Source organism: Vicia villosa, linkage group LG1 (assembly GCF_029867415.1).
Source record: "Vicia villosa cultivar HV-30 ecotype Madison, WI linkage group LG1, Vvil1.0, whole genome shotgun sequence".
Taxonomy (NCBI): Eukaryota; Viridiplantae; Streptophyta; class Magnoliopsida; order Fabales; family Fabaceae; genus Vicia; species Vicia villosa.
The window spans coordinates 128483719-128497439 of NC_081180.1; the positions used below are offsets into that span (position 1 = coordinate 128483719).

At 39.7% G+C, this 13721-nt stretch overlaps 2 protein-coding genes across 2 annotated transcripts; both read right to left on the minus strand.

The window, feature by feature from the left end:
* Positions 1–221: 221 nt before the first annotated feature.
* On the minus strand, positions 222–3443 carry LOC131653777 (uncharacterized). The gene is made up of 3 exons (XM_058924058.1): positions 1277–3443; positions 924–1153; positions 222–650 (listed from the first exon to the last, which is right to left on the minus strand). Exons 1-3 carry the CDS (start codon positions 3441–3443, stop codon positions 222–224), a joined length of 2826 nt encoding a protein of 941 aa, XP_058780041.1.
* Positions 3444–3900: 457 nt separating this feature from the next.
* LOC131653784 (uncharacterized) lies at positions 3901–8032 on the minus strand. Its single transcript, XM_058924069.1, has 3 exons — positions 7976–8032; positions 4634–5634; positions 3901–4567 (listed from the first exon to the last, which is right to left on the minus strand). Exons 1-3 carry the CDS (start codon positions 8030–8032, stop codon positions 3901–3903), a joined length of 1725 nt encoding a protein of 574 aa, XP_058780052.1.
* Positions 8033–13721: the final 5689 nt, after the last annotated feature.

Here is a 13721-nt window from a genome sequence, read left to right on the forward strand (position 1 = left end):
TTATTTATTAAGCTATGTGCAAGTGGGTGTAAAAGGAAACATTGCCATTTAAATAAAAACATTTAAAAGAAAGACAAGGAACAAAACATTTGAATGCAAAAACGTCCTTTTATTTCATGAATACTTTGAAAATGCGAACTGCATGGCCCTACAAATGATTCACTACGCCTTGGGCAGAGCGTAGGAATTATTGCATGATAAGAAAAGTAAAAACAAGAAAATTACTCCTGAGCCTGTGTGACTTGAATGACATCTTCAATTGTCCAGTTGTTGAGCTTTGTTCCAGGAATACTTGGGCGGATCCAGCTATCAAAATCACAGTCACTATCCACCTCTTCACCCTTGACAATGGCATTGACCTTACCATCTTGGATGACGCCACCCCTCACAAACCTGACTGGAGTGAAACTTGATGTTGGAGACGTAAAGCTTTGCCTACCAGGGTTGAAACCGAGACCATTTTTATTGAACTTAGGGCGCACATCAATCATCTGTCCCCACCCCTCACTTTTACCAGTTTCCACAACCACCTGTGCATCCTTCAAGGAAGACATAATCGTTTCCGGCTTCTTTAACTCACAAAGAGGGGTTTTCACAGCATTCACAGCCTCAAACGCTTGGAACGGCGTCTCATGTATTTCACCTTCGATCTCTACATATTGGAAAGAGGACAAGTGACTCACGATATAATCTTCTTCACCACAAACCGTCACCACTTTACCGTCAACCGGATACTTCAACTTTTGATGAAGAGTGGATGTCACAGCACCAGCCTTGTGAATCCATGGTCGTCCCAACAGACAGCAGTAAGCGGGTTGAATATCCATCACATAAAAGGTTGTGGTAAAGATCTGAGGACCCACTTGGATTGGTAGATCTACCTCTCCGAACACAGACCTCCTTGAACCGTCAAACGCGCGCACCACCAATTCACTAGGCCTTAACTCCACACCAGCATAGTCAATTCTCATTAGAGCTGATTTGGGAAGCACGTTTAAAGAAGACCCAGTATCAACCAAAACACGGGACAAGGTCGTCCTCTTACACTCAATCGAAATATGCAAAGCCTTGTTATGGTTTCTCCCTTTTGGAGGAAGATCATGATCCGTAAATCCCAAACCATTTCCAGCGGAGATATTATTGGCTACCGCCTCTAGCTGATTCACAGATATTTCATGCGGCACGTAGGCACCATTCAGAATTTTTAAGAGAGCATCTCTATGACCTTCCGAACACATCAACAATTGCAAGATTGAAATCTTTGATTGGGTCTGACCCAACTGCTCAACAACTTTATAATCAGACTTCTTGATGATTCTCAGCAATTCTTCCACATCCTTGGAAGACACAGTATTGTCAGGTGCCCCCTTCTGAGTCGGAGGATTCTGGTCATCAGCCACCACTTGTTTGCCTTTAGCCTTAGCCAAAGCATCTGTATTGTTTTGTATTGGCTGAGGGGAGAACACCCTACCACTGCGAGTGATTCTACCAGTACCGGCGAAATTATCGTTGTTTGCAATTGCGGCCTCCACAAACTTTCCTCCAGGTGGCCCCTCTTCCTTTTTGGTGCCATAGTAGTACACATCAGACCCATAATGCCAAGGAACGGCCTTCTCACTCTCATATGGAACTGGTCCTGGCACGGTAATCATCAACGCCGCTGGTTGTTCCTCATATGGGATACTAACAGGTATCTGAATAGGCACTTGGATACAGATTGGAACAACCGGCTCATAAGGAATTGAAATCACAGACACTTCACCATTCTCACTCTCCGCACCTCTCAACCTTCGATAAAGTTGAAGAGGACCCTCATCAATCAGTTTCTGCACCATACTTTTCAAATCGGCGCAACCCTCGGGTTGACTCTTGCAATTCTTACAATCAATACCACAACCCAGGAAGATGCCGCAATTAACCAGATGTTGCTTCACAGACACAAGAGGAAAAGTCAAACAGCCCACATCAGATATCACATTTATCTCTTCACTCTCAATGGCATTCACACCCGAGCCTCCGTGAGTTGGCATCGGATTATTGACAATGTTAGGTGTCGGAGTGAATTGAATAACCTTTTGATCCAACAAATCTTGGACTTTATTCTTCAATGCAATACACCTCTCTGTATCATGTCCAGCAGCACCTGAGTGGAAAGCACACCGCGCATTCGCATTATAGTTCGGAGACTGACGATCCGGAGCATTCGGAGCATCTCTCAAAGTGATCTTATCAATCTTGAGCAAGTGTTGTAGCACCTGAGCATATGTCATGGGAATCGGATCAATCTTTCTATCCCTTCTCTGCCGATACTGGTTATTCTGATATTGAGGGCGCTGCCCATGTTCTTGTTGTTGTTGCGGCACAGGAATAGTAATAGCATTGACTTGAGAATTGCCTCTTCCTTGGCCACTTCGCCCATACACCGCATCCGTGTTTCCTTCTTTCTTTCTGGTATAACCCTCTGACGGTTTCTTTCCACCAGTAGAACTAGCGACACCACCCAACTGTATCTTTCCCATTTTCAAGCCCATCTCGACGCGTTCACCACATCTAACCATTTCAGCAAAACTTGCAGACGTACTACAAGCCAAATAGTAATGTCCAGACAGAGTGCTTGTGAACATATCAATCATCTCGCGCTCAGTCATTGGTGGCTGAACTCTCGCAGCTAGCTCACGCCACTTCTGGGCGTACTCCTTGAATGAATCTTTAGAGCCTTGAACCAAGCTCTGCAACTGAGTTCTATTCGGTGCCATATCAACATTATACAGATAATGCTTAATGAAAGCCTCAACAAGATCTCTCCATGAATGAATGTGAGCACGCTCAAGTTGCATGTACCATTCCAAGGAAGCTCCAGCCAAGCTATCCTGGAAGAAGTGCATCAAGAAACCTTCATCCTCTGAATAAACTGACATCTTGCGATAGTACGCTTTGACATGCGTCATGGGACAGGTAGCTCCATTGTACTTATCAAAAATCGGCACTTTGAACTTTGGAGGAACCCTTACGCCAGGAACCAATCCTAGATCAGTGATGTCCATACCAAGCACACCCTTACCCTCAACAGCTCGGAGACGTTCCTCAATCAGACGAATCTTACCACCATCATCCTGCACACCCTCAGCACTGTGCCTCGATAGTTGATCCACATTCTCGAAATCAAAGTCTTGATTTCCCCGATTATAATGACCTCTTCCTCCAAGGAGACGAGACGGAGGCGGCGGCAGAAACCCCTGATTCTGGTTGAAAGGATTATAAGGCACATGGGCAGGCTGCCTGAACTCGTTCTCATCATGGTTGTTCTCAATCCGTCCGGATACGTCATCATATAACCCATATTGTCCTCCAACATTCTCAGTTCTCCTAGAATTCTCGACGAGAACTCTCAAATCCTCTTGACCTCTGGTGACATTAGCCAACGCCTCCATAAACTGAGTCATCTACGTGTTCATCTGTTCCATCAGCTGAGCTCGCATTTCAGCCATCTGTTCCTGTATCTGTTCCATTTGTCGCCTCTGATTGCCTCGAGTACCGTAACTGTGTGAAAAAGCAATTGCTGTTGAACAAAAGCCCAATCAGTTACCAAGAAAATATCTGGAACACCTGTTATGTATGCATGATAATATATGGAGTGCATGAATATGAATGCAAGCGACATGTTTAATATTTCCAAGTGTTCAACACATTGATTCGTAATTTCCAGCAAAGTATAAAACCAAAGCAATGGATTCCGCACAAGAACAAACATATCATATAATCATCAAAGTACGGCATACAAGAAGTTCATTACAAATTTTTAAACAAAGGTCCAACCCAATAATCGACCCCATCAACAAGCCTGATGGTGATCAATAACAAAGTAACCAAAAAACAAACATCGAACAATACTCCCAAACATCACTGATTTGGCTTCTGAGTGAGCCCTCGAATGATCTCGTCTTTCTCTTGGAGTTGATCTCTTAGAGTCTGATTCTCTTTCAACACTTTGTCTAACCGGGCTTGACTTCCTTGGAGGTGACATTGTAGCCTCTTTCTCTGTGCATAGCCTTCATCGATTCTGTCATCACTGCGTTGAAGCAATGACGTTAAACTCGCTATTTCCGCCTCGTGTTGGATTTGCAACTCCTCTTTGGAAACCGCCATTTCATCAAGTTCCTGTTGTTTCTCTAAATACCTGGCTTCAGCTTCTTCTAACGCCTTCTTTAGTTCAGTAACCTCATCAGCAACAGTGATACCACCGTGTTGTCTCTTTTGTGCCTTGGCTTTCCTGCCAGAACCTTCACCGATCATCCTCAATTTACGGCTTAAGTCCTTCTTCTCTTGATTGACATCAAACAACTTCATACTCAAATCCAAATTCTCTTCACGAAGTTGTTCATTGGCATCCGCTGTCTTTAGAAACTTTCCCACCGACATATCAACAGGAAAATCAGGACCATGCGTGTACAAAGGGTCCTCAAAAGGGAAAGGCAACCCATTGTCTTTTGCTCTCTTCTCCACCCACTCCGTATAATCAGGATGAGCAATGCAATCTCTCTTCCCCAAATCCGCTTTGATTCTCACTCTGACATTAAATCATGCTCTAACAGCCCTCTGCAATTCAGTGGTGTCTTGCGATACATCATAGTACAAGGATTCTTTCACGAATCTGTCTTTGGGAGGACTCACCAGAGCAAAACCCAACTGACGCACAGCGAGACGTGGGTTATAATTAATACCACCTCTAACTCCTATAAGAGGGACATTATCAAAATCCCCACATTCAGACACCATCTCGTCATCTTTCCAATCTAACTTTGGAGTATACCAGCGAATGTCCTTAGCCCTTAATCCCATCAATCTTTTCGCCCAGGTCAAGGAATCTCGAGTAGCTACGAAAGCTCCTTTGCAAGGCATATGACTATTAAACCACATGTATAACAATGGAAGGCAACAGTTCACAATACCTCCTCTTCCCTTATGGTTTCTAGAATGCACTGAATGATACACGTCCCCCAAAAGAGTAGGAACTGGGTTTCCTGTTGTGAAGATACGAATGGCATTTATGTCCACGAATTCAGGTATGTTGGGAAACAAGACTATCCCATAGACACATAAAGCCAATACAGCATTGAACTCTCTCCAAACTTCCTTGTCAGCAGCATCATGGGCTTTCTTTAGCAGACACTTCAAAGAGAAACCAGAACGGTTAACCTTAGATTCAAAATTAGCTTTCACCCATGATTGGCTCAAATAAAGAGCAGACGCCAACCCTTCAGCTGATGGAACCTCCATGGTATTATAGAACGGAACCTGACGCTCGACAGGAACTCCTACCAGATACGAGTATTCCTCCAAGGTAGGCAACAACTGGAAGTCCACAAAAGTGAAACAACGTAAAGACGGCTCATAAAAGTGCAAGAGTGTATGAACTCCCCCTTCCTGGTATTCTGTCAAAGGCGAGTCTAGAATATCCAGTATCTTCCTATATTTCTTCTCAAAGACACCTTTGTTTGCAGACGAAGACCTCTCAGCTAAAGTTGGCAATGCCCCCAAGGAAATCTTCGCAAATTTGTAACCAACGTTACGATTCTTGTGCTGACGCATCTTTGGAACACCTTTGCTAGAAACTAGAATCAATGATATGGACACCTGGAAATAAGAAACATTAATGTTAAAATGATGCAAAAAGAAAATAAAAACATGCTATGTGTTATACCCCAAAATTTGCCCACTTCTTTTTTCAGGAAAGTTTCAATATGAAAATTAAGAGTCTCATATAAACATGGATTTTTTCAAAATATCCTGACATATGAAGAACTTGGTTTTCAGAATTTTTCTTACACAGTAACTTGGCTTACAGTGGAATTTATTCTTACGCAAACGCCAAATACTGTTCTTTACTTCACAAATACTATTTATTTATTTTACAGATAAATAGTACTAACACAGTTCATGCAGAGTTAACTCTTTTTGCAGGCGCAGAAGCAGGAAACTCACACTATACTGGTAACAATTGTTTTTGGTTTCCCACTAACTTTTGTACTATATTCCATTATTTTCAAAATCTTTTCAAATCTCTTTTTCAAAAATCAAATCTTAACTTGTGTGTTTTCTGCCAGTCAAATATTTCTATTTCTGTGCAGTAAACAATTTTCAGGTTATTATCGGTAATTTTGCCCGCATACCGTAAATATCAGTTATTTATTATGTTTCTGTTTCTAACAAGTCATGTAAATAAATTTTCATGCTTCACACAAAACAAAGACAAAAATAACAACAAAAAAGAAAAGAAAATTAACTTTGACAGTTGACTTTTTCACTTTAACTGCTGCTTCAGTACACGAACAGTCAGTTGACAGACAAACTGCAGACAGTACAATTCACAGTGATTTGTACAATCAATCAAATCAATCATTCACAATTCAAATTTCCAAGATTTTTGTGTTAGAAGTCTTCTGAATATCACATGATTAGCAGAAACTCAACACTGCACAAAAATCAGGTACGCTTAACTGCCTCCTATACAGACAGTCCCTAATCAGGGTTTTTCTTGTTTTAACAGGAGCAACAAGTTTTGAGAGCTCAAATGGATTTCATATACATCCATACATCTCAAAGTACCATCATACAAATTTTCAAACTTCAATTCACTCAGACGCACCGTCAGCAGCTCAAACAGTCAACAGACGACCCGTTTGACCAAAAAAGTCAACTGACAGTCAAAAATGAAATTTTTTGTCAAAGTCCATATTTTGTCAAAGGATTCAACATTTGATCATTGGATGATCACAATTCATCAAGGAAAGATCAAAAATCAACAAAACCCTAAGATTCAAAATTAGGGTTTTTGCCTGAAAAGTCAACTCAACTTTGACTGATCATAACTCTCTCATCCTTCATCCAAAAAATGTCAACCAAAGCTCATTTTGAAGGAAATTCAATTATCTTTCAAATGCAATTGATCCCATGGTCATTGCATTCACCATTTGAAAAATATGGCCAAAGACATTACAGGTCATTTTCAAAGTCAACAAAAAGACACTTTTTTCAAAAGGACACACAAGGAGAACCAAAAATCATTTTGACATGAAACCAAAGACATTGGTTAGAGGACTCTTTGAGGTTTCCAAAAAGTGCAAGATCTCCTTCATATGACAAAAATTGAAGGATTTACACCTTGTTGAAGTTGGCTAAATTTTGGGAAAATGCATGAAATCAACATTGCTCAAAAATGTTTTTTTTCCAAAAGATGCCAAGTTTTTGTGGTCCAAACATCTTTGCCATGTTACTATGGGCCTCCCACGACCAAGACAAAGCCCACATCTATATTATCCATTTTTGACATAATTTTATCTTATTTTAAGATTAAAATTAAAGGAAATTGCATGGATAATTGATGGCTTGATCTCCAAGTATGACACACCTCCAAAGTCTTCATTTTTCTGCAGAAAATTGATGCCCAAGGCAAGAGCATTGAATGGAGTCAAGGATTGGTCAAAAATTCAAGGTTTTTAATATTTTAAAAACCAAACTTTCAACAAAGGCAACAAAGCTTCTTGCTTCACTTCCAAGCAGCCTTTGGGCTATAAAAGAAGCATCATACTTCAGCAAAAGAAGGGACACACGAATTAGAACAAGAGCATAGCCATCTTTATCATAAAATTCTCCAAAAAATACATACACTTTGTAATTTTCCAATTCTATATTTCAATCAATATTAATACAAACAAAGCTTTCCAATCATCTTCTCAAACAACATAGAGTAAGATTGAACTCATAATATAGTCCCATGAGAGTCGTATAGTGCACATAAAGTTCTTCATGTACATATGCCCTTTACTTTCGTTTTCTTATATGCAATCAATTTCCATGTAAACTAACCATCTTAATATGTTCATGAGGTCCTATATGAGTGATCTGGGCTTTAACATGAGAGTTCCCACGTGAGAATCACCCCATACCATTAACACGAGCTCATGAGTGTTCATACTTGAATCTCTTCGAATCCATGGCTACAGACCTCAAATTGCAAAACTAATACCACCATCGTGTTCAGGAGGTGATTTTAAGGGATCTGGGTCACTTTCATTCATTGCTAACGCTTGTTTTTTGCAGGTTCAGAAGTTATCAAAAACTGCATATTTTATCGTTCAAATAAGGGAGGTTAAAAACCCCCGCTATTTGAGTCCAAAAACCACACTTCTGGAGGTTGAAGACGACCACGCGTCCCAGCGTGGTTCGTCAGCCCCAGCTTTGACTTTTCAGCGTGCCTGCGTGGCCCTTCCCACGTTTCTCATTCGCTGGTCAACCAGCATGGGTCCCAGTCAGAGAATCTGAATTCTCCTTGAATTCAGTACATGCTCCCCACACTCATATCATGCGCCTCCAAATCTGAACCACATGATCAATCAAGCCAGCTCATCCAATGATCATAACACACAGCCCACACCATGCACCTTCATCAAATTCCACACTTGATAAGTATCCTTTTTATATTTTCTATTTTATTTTATTTTTATTGCAAAAATAATTAAAAATAGTTTTAAATTCCAAAAAATTCCACAAAAAAATATTTTAGACTTCTAAAAATATATATTATTTTCTGAAATAAAAATATTTTATTTTTCTTCATAATTTCAATATTTTACATAATTAATTAGTATATGTTTATATATTTACTTTTAATTATTCTAACCAATCAAAAAATCATAAAAAAAATTGTTCTTTGTGTTAAATATTGTTTATATATCATAAACTAATTTTGTACATATTTAGGATAATTTTATCATTAAGTTTTAATTATTTGTGTAATTATTTATATAATTATGTTTTAATTAACTTAAAAAATCCAAAAACAATTTCAAAAATTACAAAAAAATTAGTTTTGTTCTAAAAATCAGTTAACAAACATTTTGTACATATTTTTAAACTTATTTGCTAGGTTTAATCATATTTCCATCTTTTCTTTATTTTAAATTAATTAATAATGCATTAATTATATTTAAAATAAATCACAAAAATACAAAAATATGCCTTTTATTTCTTGCAATTTAAAATTCCTAGATAAATGTATAGGATGTCAAATTCATGTAAATAGGCTAGTTTACATTTCCCGCACAATCGATGTAATAGCGTAGATTTACTTTCTGCACTTTACATTTCCGCATTTTAATTTCCAGCACCCATATAAACTGCGTGTATGTCAAAGATAAAACTGAACCGTCAGATCACTAACTTCAAAGATAAATATCTGAATTCAATCACAATCACATTTGCACCTCCTAGGGTAACCCCTTTTCACTCTTTTCAAAATCAAAGTTACATTTCTACTGTTTCGAGTACAAAATCGAACCTTTTGTTTATATCCGACGAATGGATAGATTTTTAAAGGGAACAAGGATAAAGACCTCCTAACTCAGGGTAGACCTCCTAGTTTGCTTGCTCAAAATCAAAACAAACAAAATTCTCATACACTGTTGTTTTTTAAAACGAATTTTCCAAAAGACAATATTTTGTATACATCCAAACACGGATCATTACAAAATTAACGATCTTTTCAAAACATCTTTCGAAAGATAAACAAGCATTTGTATATATCCGCACAAGGATCATTACAAATTCTATTTGCAAAGGTATTTCAAAAACACAGGTAAAGCATTCCGAATCAATTGAAAAGTAAAGCAAATGAGCTAAGTAAACTAAAGAGCCCATGGATAACCATGGATACAAAGGGTGCTAACACCTTCCCTTTGTATAACCTACCCCCTTACCCAGAATCTCTCAAAGGTCTTTTTTCTGTTTCTTTTATAAACCTTTCCTTCATTGGATAAAATAAAAGGTCGGTGGCGACTCTGTAAACTTTTTCAAAAAGTGACGCGAAAGCGTCCGATCGACAAAAAAGAGTCAGTTCACGTATCCCACCCACGGAGGGGTATGGCCCGAAAGGACGGTCCACAGAACTGGCGACTCTGCTGGGGACTACAAATTCAAAATGTTTTCAAAAGGGGTTACCTTTAGAGTATAGATCATTTCGATGTTTTCAATTGTTTGATCTGATTGCTTTACTTTTCACAGGTTTGCTTGGGTACTTTGCTTGTGTGAAAGATTCTAACCCGAATCTCGAGATACCTTAAGTATATGACAATAGACCAAGGAAACTGTACGGCATGTACCGATACGGTTGATCTGGTAGTCATCGTTAGTGTGATACTTTGGTTTATACTGATGTCCCTTGAAAGCGATCAAGGAGTATATTAGGCTTCCGAAGTGTCATTAACACTAATTTGTCTTAGAACCTTTTAGTTGAACTTGACTTGTGGCCTATTAAGTGGCTAGCTTTGAAATTGATCGAAGCTAGTTATCCTCGAGGAATATTCTTGATCGGCCGTCCGAGCGCCGTATTGAGATGTTGTCTCCAAGGATCATAGAACCCGAATACTATTCTAGGACAGGTTTTCAACCAACTCAACTTCAGAGGGGAGGGTATCACCTATCAACCTCATGCAAGCCTTTAAACCTAAGGCTATTGTTTGATTTGTTTTTGTGTGCCACATGTTTGCATCATAAACACATCATTTTTCACTACACATTTCAAGGATCAAAGAGTTTACTTTTGTTTTTGCAGGTAATGGCTCCCGCCACCAGAGATTACATCCGAATCAATATCTCAACGGTGCCATCTGAACTCAAAGTCTTGGTAGCAGAATTCCCCAGGAATGCTCAATTCACTGAAAAGCATGGTCACCTACTCCATTTGGTTACCTCAAAGTTTGAAGAAGACATGATACGGGTCCTGTTCCAGTTCTTCGACCCTGAACATCATTGCTTCACATTTCCTGATTACCAGTTGGTACCCACTTTGGAAGAATTCTCTGAATTAATTGGATTACCAATCCGAGATCAATTACCTTTCACTGGTTTAGAAAGAAAACCAAAACCTGAAGTCATTGCTGCTGCTTTACATCTGCAAAAGTCAGAAATCAAATCCAATTGGGAAACAAAGAGTGGAGTTGAGGGTTTGCTTGCCAAATTCTTACTGGAAAAGGCTCGACTACTGTTAGAAAACAAAAGTTATCCAGCTTTTGAAGAAGTTATGGCTCTTTTGATCTATGGGTTGGTTTTGTTCCCTAATTCCGACCAGTTCATAAGTGTACACATCATCAACCTTTTCCTAATTCGCAACCCGGTACCAACATTGCTGGGAGACATCCTACACTCTCTACACACTCGTACCACGAAGAAGCGAGGAACTCTCATGTGCTGTATACCACTGCTGGCTAGGTGGTTTACATGTCATCTTCCCCGATCAGTACTGAGAAATGAACAAAGAGCACAATGGTCTTACAGAATCATGTCTTTATCTCATTCAGATATCCGATGGAACAACTTCTTTCAAAGAGACATTACTATCATTGATCATTGTGGAGAATACCCTAATGTGCCACTCCTTGGCATTAAAGGAGGTATCACTTACAATCCCTCTCTAGCTCTACGCCAATTCGGATATGCAAGAAGCAACGGTCCTCATGACATGATTATCCGTGGCATTGTGTTTGATTACGAGAATGATTCTCACAGACACCGACGAAGATTCATACAGGCTTGGGACAGTGTCTATAGAATAGAAAGCAAAACTCTGGGGCAATGGAATTCTATTCCTATGGAACTTTACCTCAGATGGGTGCGTACTCATGCTCAAAAACTCATGATGCCCTATCCCGCTGTTCTACCTGTGACTATCGAATCAGAAGTCGAAGGTTACGAACCTCAAGTTATTCTACACCCGGATATGCCAACTGACTTGGAAGAGTTGCAAAAATCCTGGGTTCAACTCAAAGAGGAAAGAGACACCTTCAAAGAACACTGTCAGGACTATGAGAGAAGGCTATTCGAGCTCACCAGACAGCTTCAAGAAGAACAAAGAATCAACGCATTCCTGGGGACAAAGAAAAAGCGCCCACGGGAGACCTGAAAGATCATTTATTTTATTTTCTGTCTTGTAAGCCCAAATGAGGCAAAGAAAAAAGAATAAATTGATTAACTAACGTTTGTTGCTTCTTTAACAAATCTAGACTCTATGATCCTTGAAAACATTGCACACATGCATTCATATACATTGCATACACATTGCATACATGGCATCCAGTCATACACATTTCATAACAGGTTCTCATGACGGGTTTCTCATCTCTTCGCTGTTTATTTCAGTCAGAAGAGATGGAATCTGAGGCAAGCATCAAGAATCTCGAAGTACAGAATGCCCAAGTTCAAGTGGCAATTCTGGAACTGGCAAAGGGGCAACAAGAGCTGAAAGCCCTGATACTCAAGAAGAAGAAGAAGCCCAAAGAATCTGCAGGCTTGAGTTACCTGAGAAGGAAGATCAAGATCCCTGTCAAAAAGATCAAAAAGCCACCAATCCCTGAAATAGTCGGTAATGGTGAACAAGAAGATAATCAAAGCAACCAGGGTTCTGCTAAACCCTCTCTCTCTTCAAATGAAGAAGAAGATCATTCTGGAGACGAACAGGATGATGACAAATACCAACAGTTGGAGGATCGTATGAAAGCTATGGAAATACAAAAAAATACCTGGCTTAGATTTCAATGATCTGGGACTCGTGTCGGATGTTGTCATCCCTCCAAAATTCAAAGTTCCAACCTTTGCAAAGTATGATGGAGTTTCTTGTCCAAAACTACATTTGAGATCTTATGTGAGGAAGATACAACCTCATACAACAGATAACAAATTGTGGATTCACTTTTTCCAAGAAAGTCTGTCAGGTACACAACTCGAATGGTACTACCAGCTAGAAAATACCAAGGTTCATACTTGGGAAGAATTAGCTGCTGCTTTTTACAAACAGTACCAATACAATGCTGATCTTACACCCACTCGTACTCAATTGCGAGGCATGTCTATGGGACCAAAAGAAAGTTTCAAAGAGTATGCACAAAAGTGGAGAGATATGGCTGGAAGGGTTCAACCACCCTTATCTGATCGCGAACTAGTCGACATGTTCATGGGCACTTTAACTGGCCCATTCTATAGCCATTTGCTGGGAAGTTCATCATCAGGTTTCACTGACCTAATACTGACCGGAGAACGTGTCGAAAGTGGCATTCGAAATGGAAAAATTCAAGTAGGATCCTCCTCTGGTACTACAAAAAGGCCCATCAGAAATGAGGTCAATACAGCGCAAATTCAGACAAGTCACAAAAGTGATCAGCATCAATCTGTAGGGGCAGTTATGATCTCCGCATCTGCACCTCAAAAAGATCAACAGCCAAAATATACGCATCGACCAGATGCACCAAGAAGAACTTTCACCAAAATCAACATGCCAATCTCTCAGGCATTGCAGCACTTGCTTAAAGCGGATCTGATCACATTAAGGGGTCCTCCGAAGAATGTCAATACTTCTTCTCTGAATTATCGCCCTGATGCAACATGTGCCTATCATTCAAACTGTCCAGGACATGACGCAGATCACTGCTGGGCCCTGAAAAATAAAATCCAAGACATGATAGATGCTGGAGAAATTGAGTTCGATCCTCCAGAAACTCCAAATGTCATCACAGCACCTATGCCAAAGCATGACAAAACTGTTAATGCTATCATAGACACAGTTTACATTTATGATGTGAACGAAGTATCAATTCCACTCCTCGAAGTCAAAAGAAAGTTCATCCAAGCTGGTTACTTTCCAGGTTGTGATCCCGACTGCTTTTATTGCTCAC

Excerpts from the sequence above, each read along its gene's own strand:
- LOC131653777 (XM_058924058.1), bottom strand. The coding sequence starts at position 3,443 with ATGACTCAGTTTATGGAGGCGTTGGCTAATGTCACCAGAGGTCAAGAG. Across the intron at positions 1,154-1,276 it reads TAAAGTTGTTGAGCAGTTGG|AGGCGGTAGCCAATAATATC; the intron begins GTCAGACCCAAT and ends TGAATCAGCTAG. Across the intron at positions 651-923 it reads TAAGGCCTAGTGAATTGGTG|ATCGAAGGTGAAATACATGA; the intron begins GTGCGCGCGTTT and ends CAATATGTAGAG.
- LOC131653784 (XM_058924069.1), bottom strand. The coding sequence starts at position 8,032 with ATGGTGGTATTAGTTTTGCAATTTGAGGTCTGTAGCCATGGATTCGAA. Across the intron at positions 5,635-7,975 it reads ATGGATTCGAAGAGATTCAA|GTGTCCATATCATTGATTCT; the intron begins GTATGAACACTC and ends TCTTATTTCCAG. Across the intron at positions 4,568-4,633 it reads AGATTCGTGAAAGAATCCTT|AGTGAGAATCAAAGCGGATT; the intron begins GTACTATGATGT and ends ATTTAATGTCAG.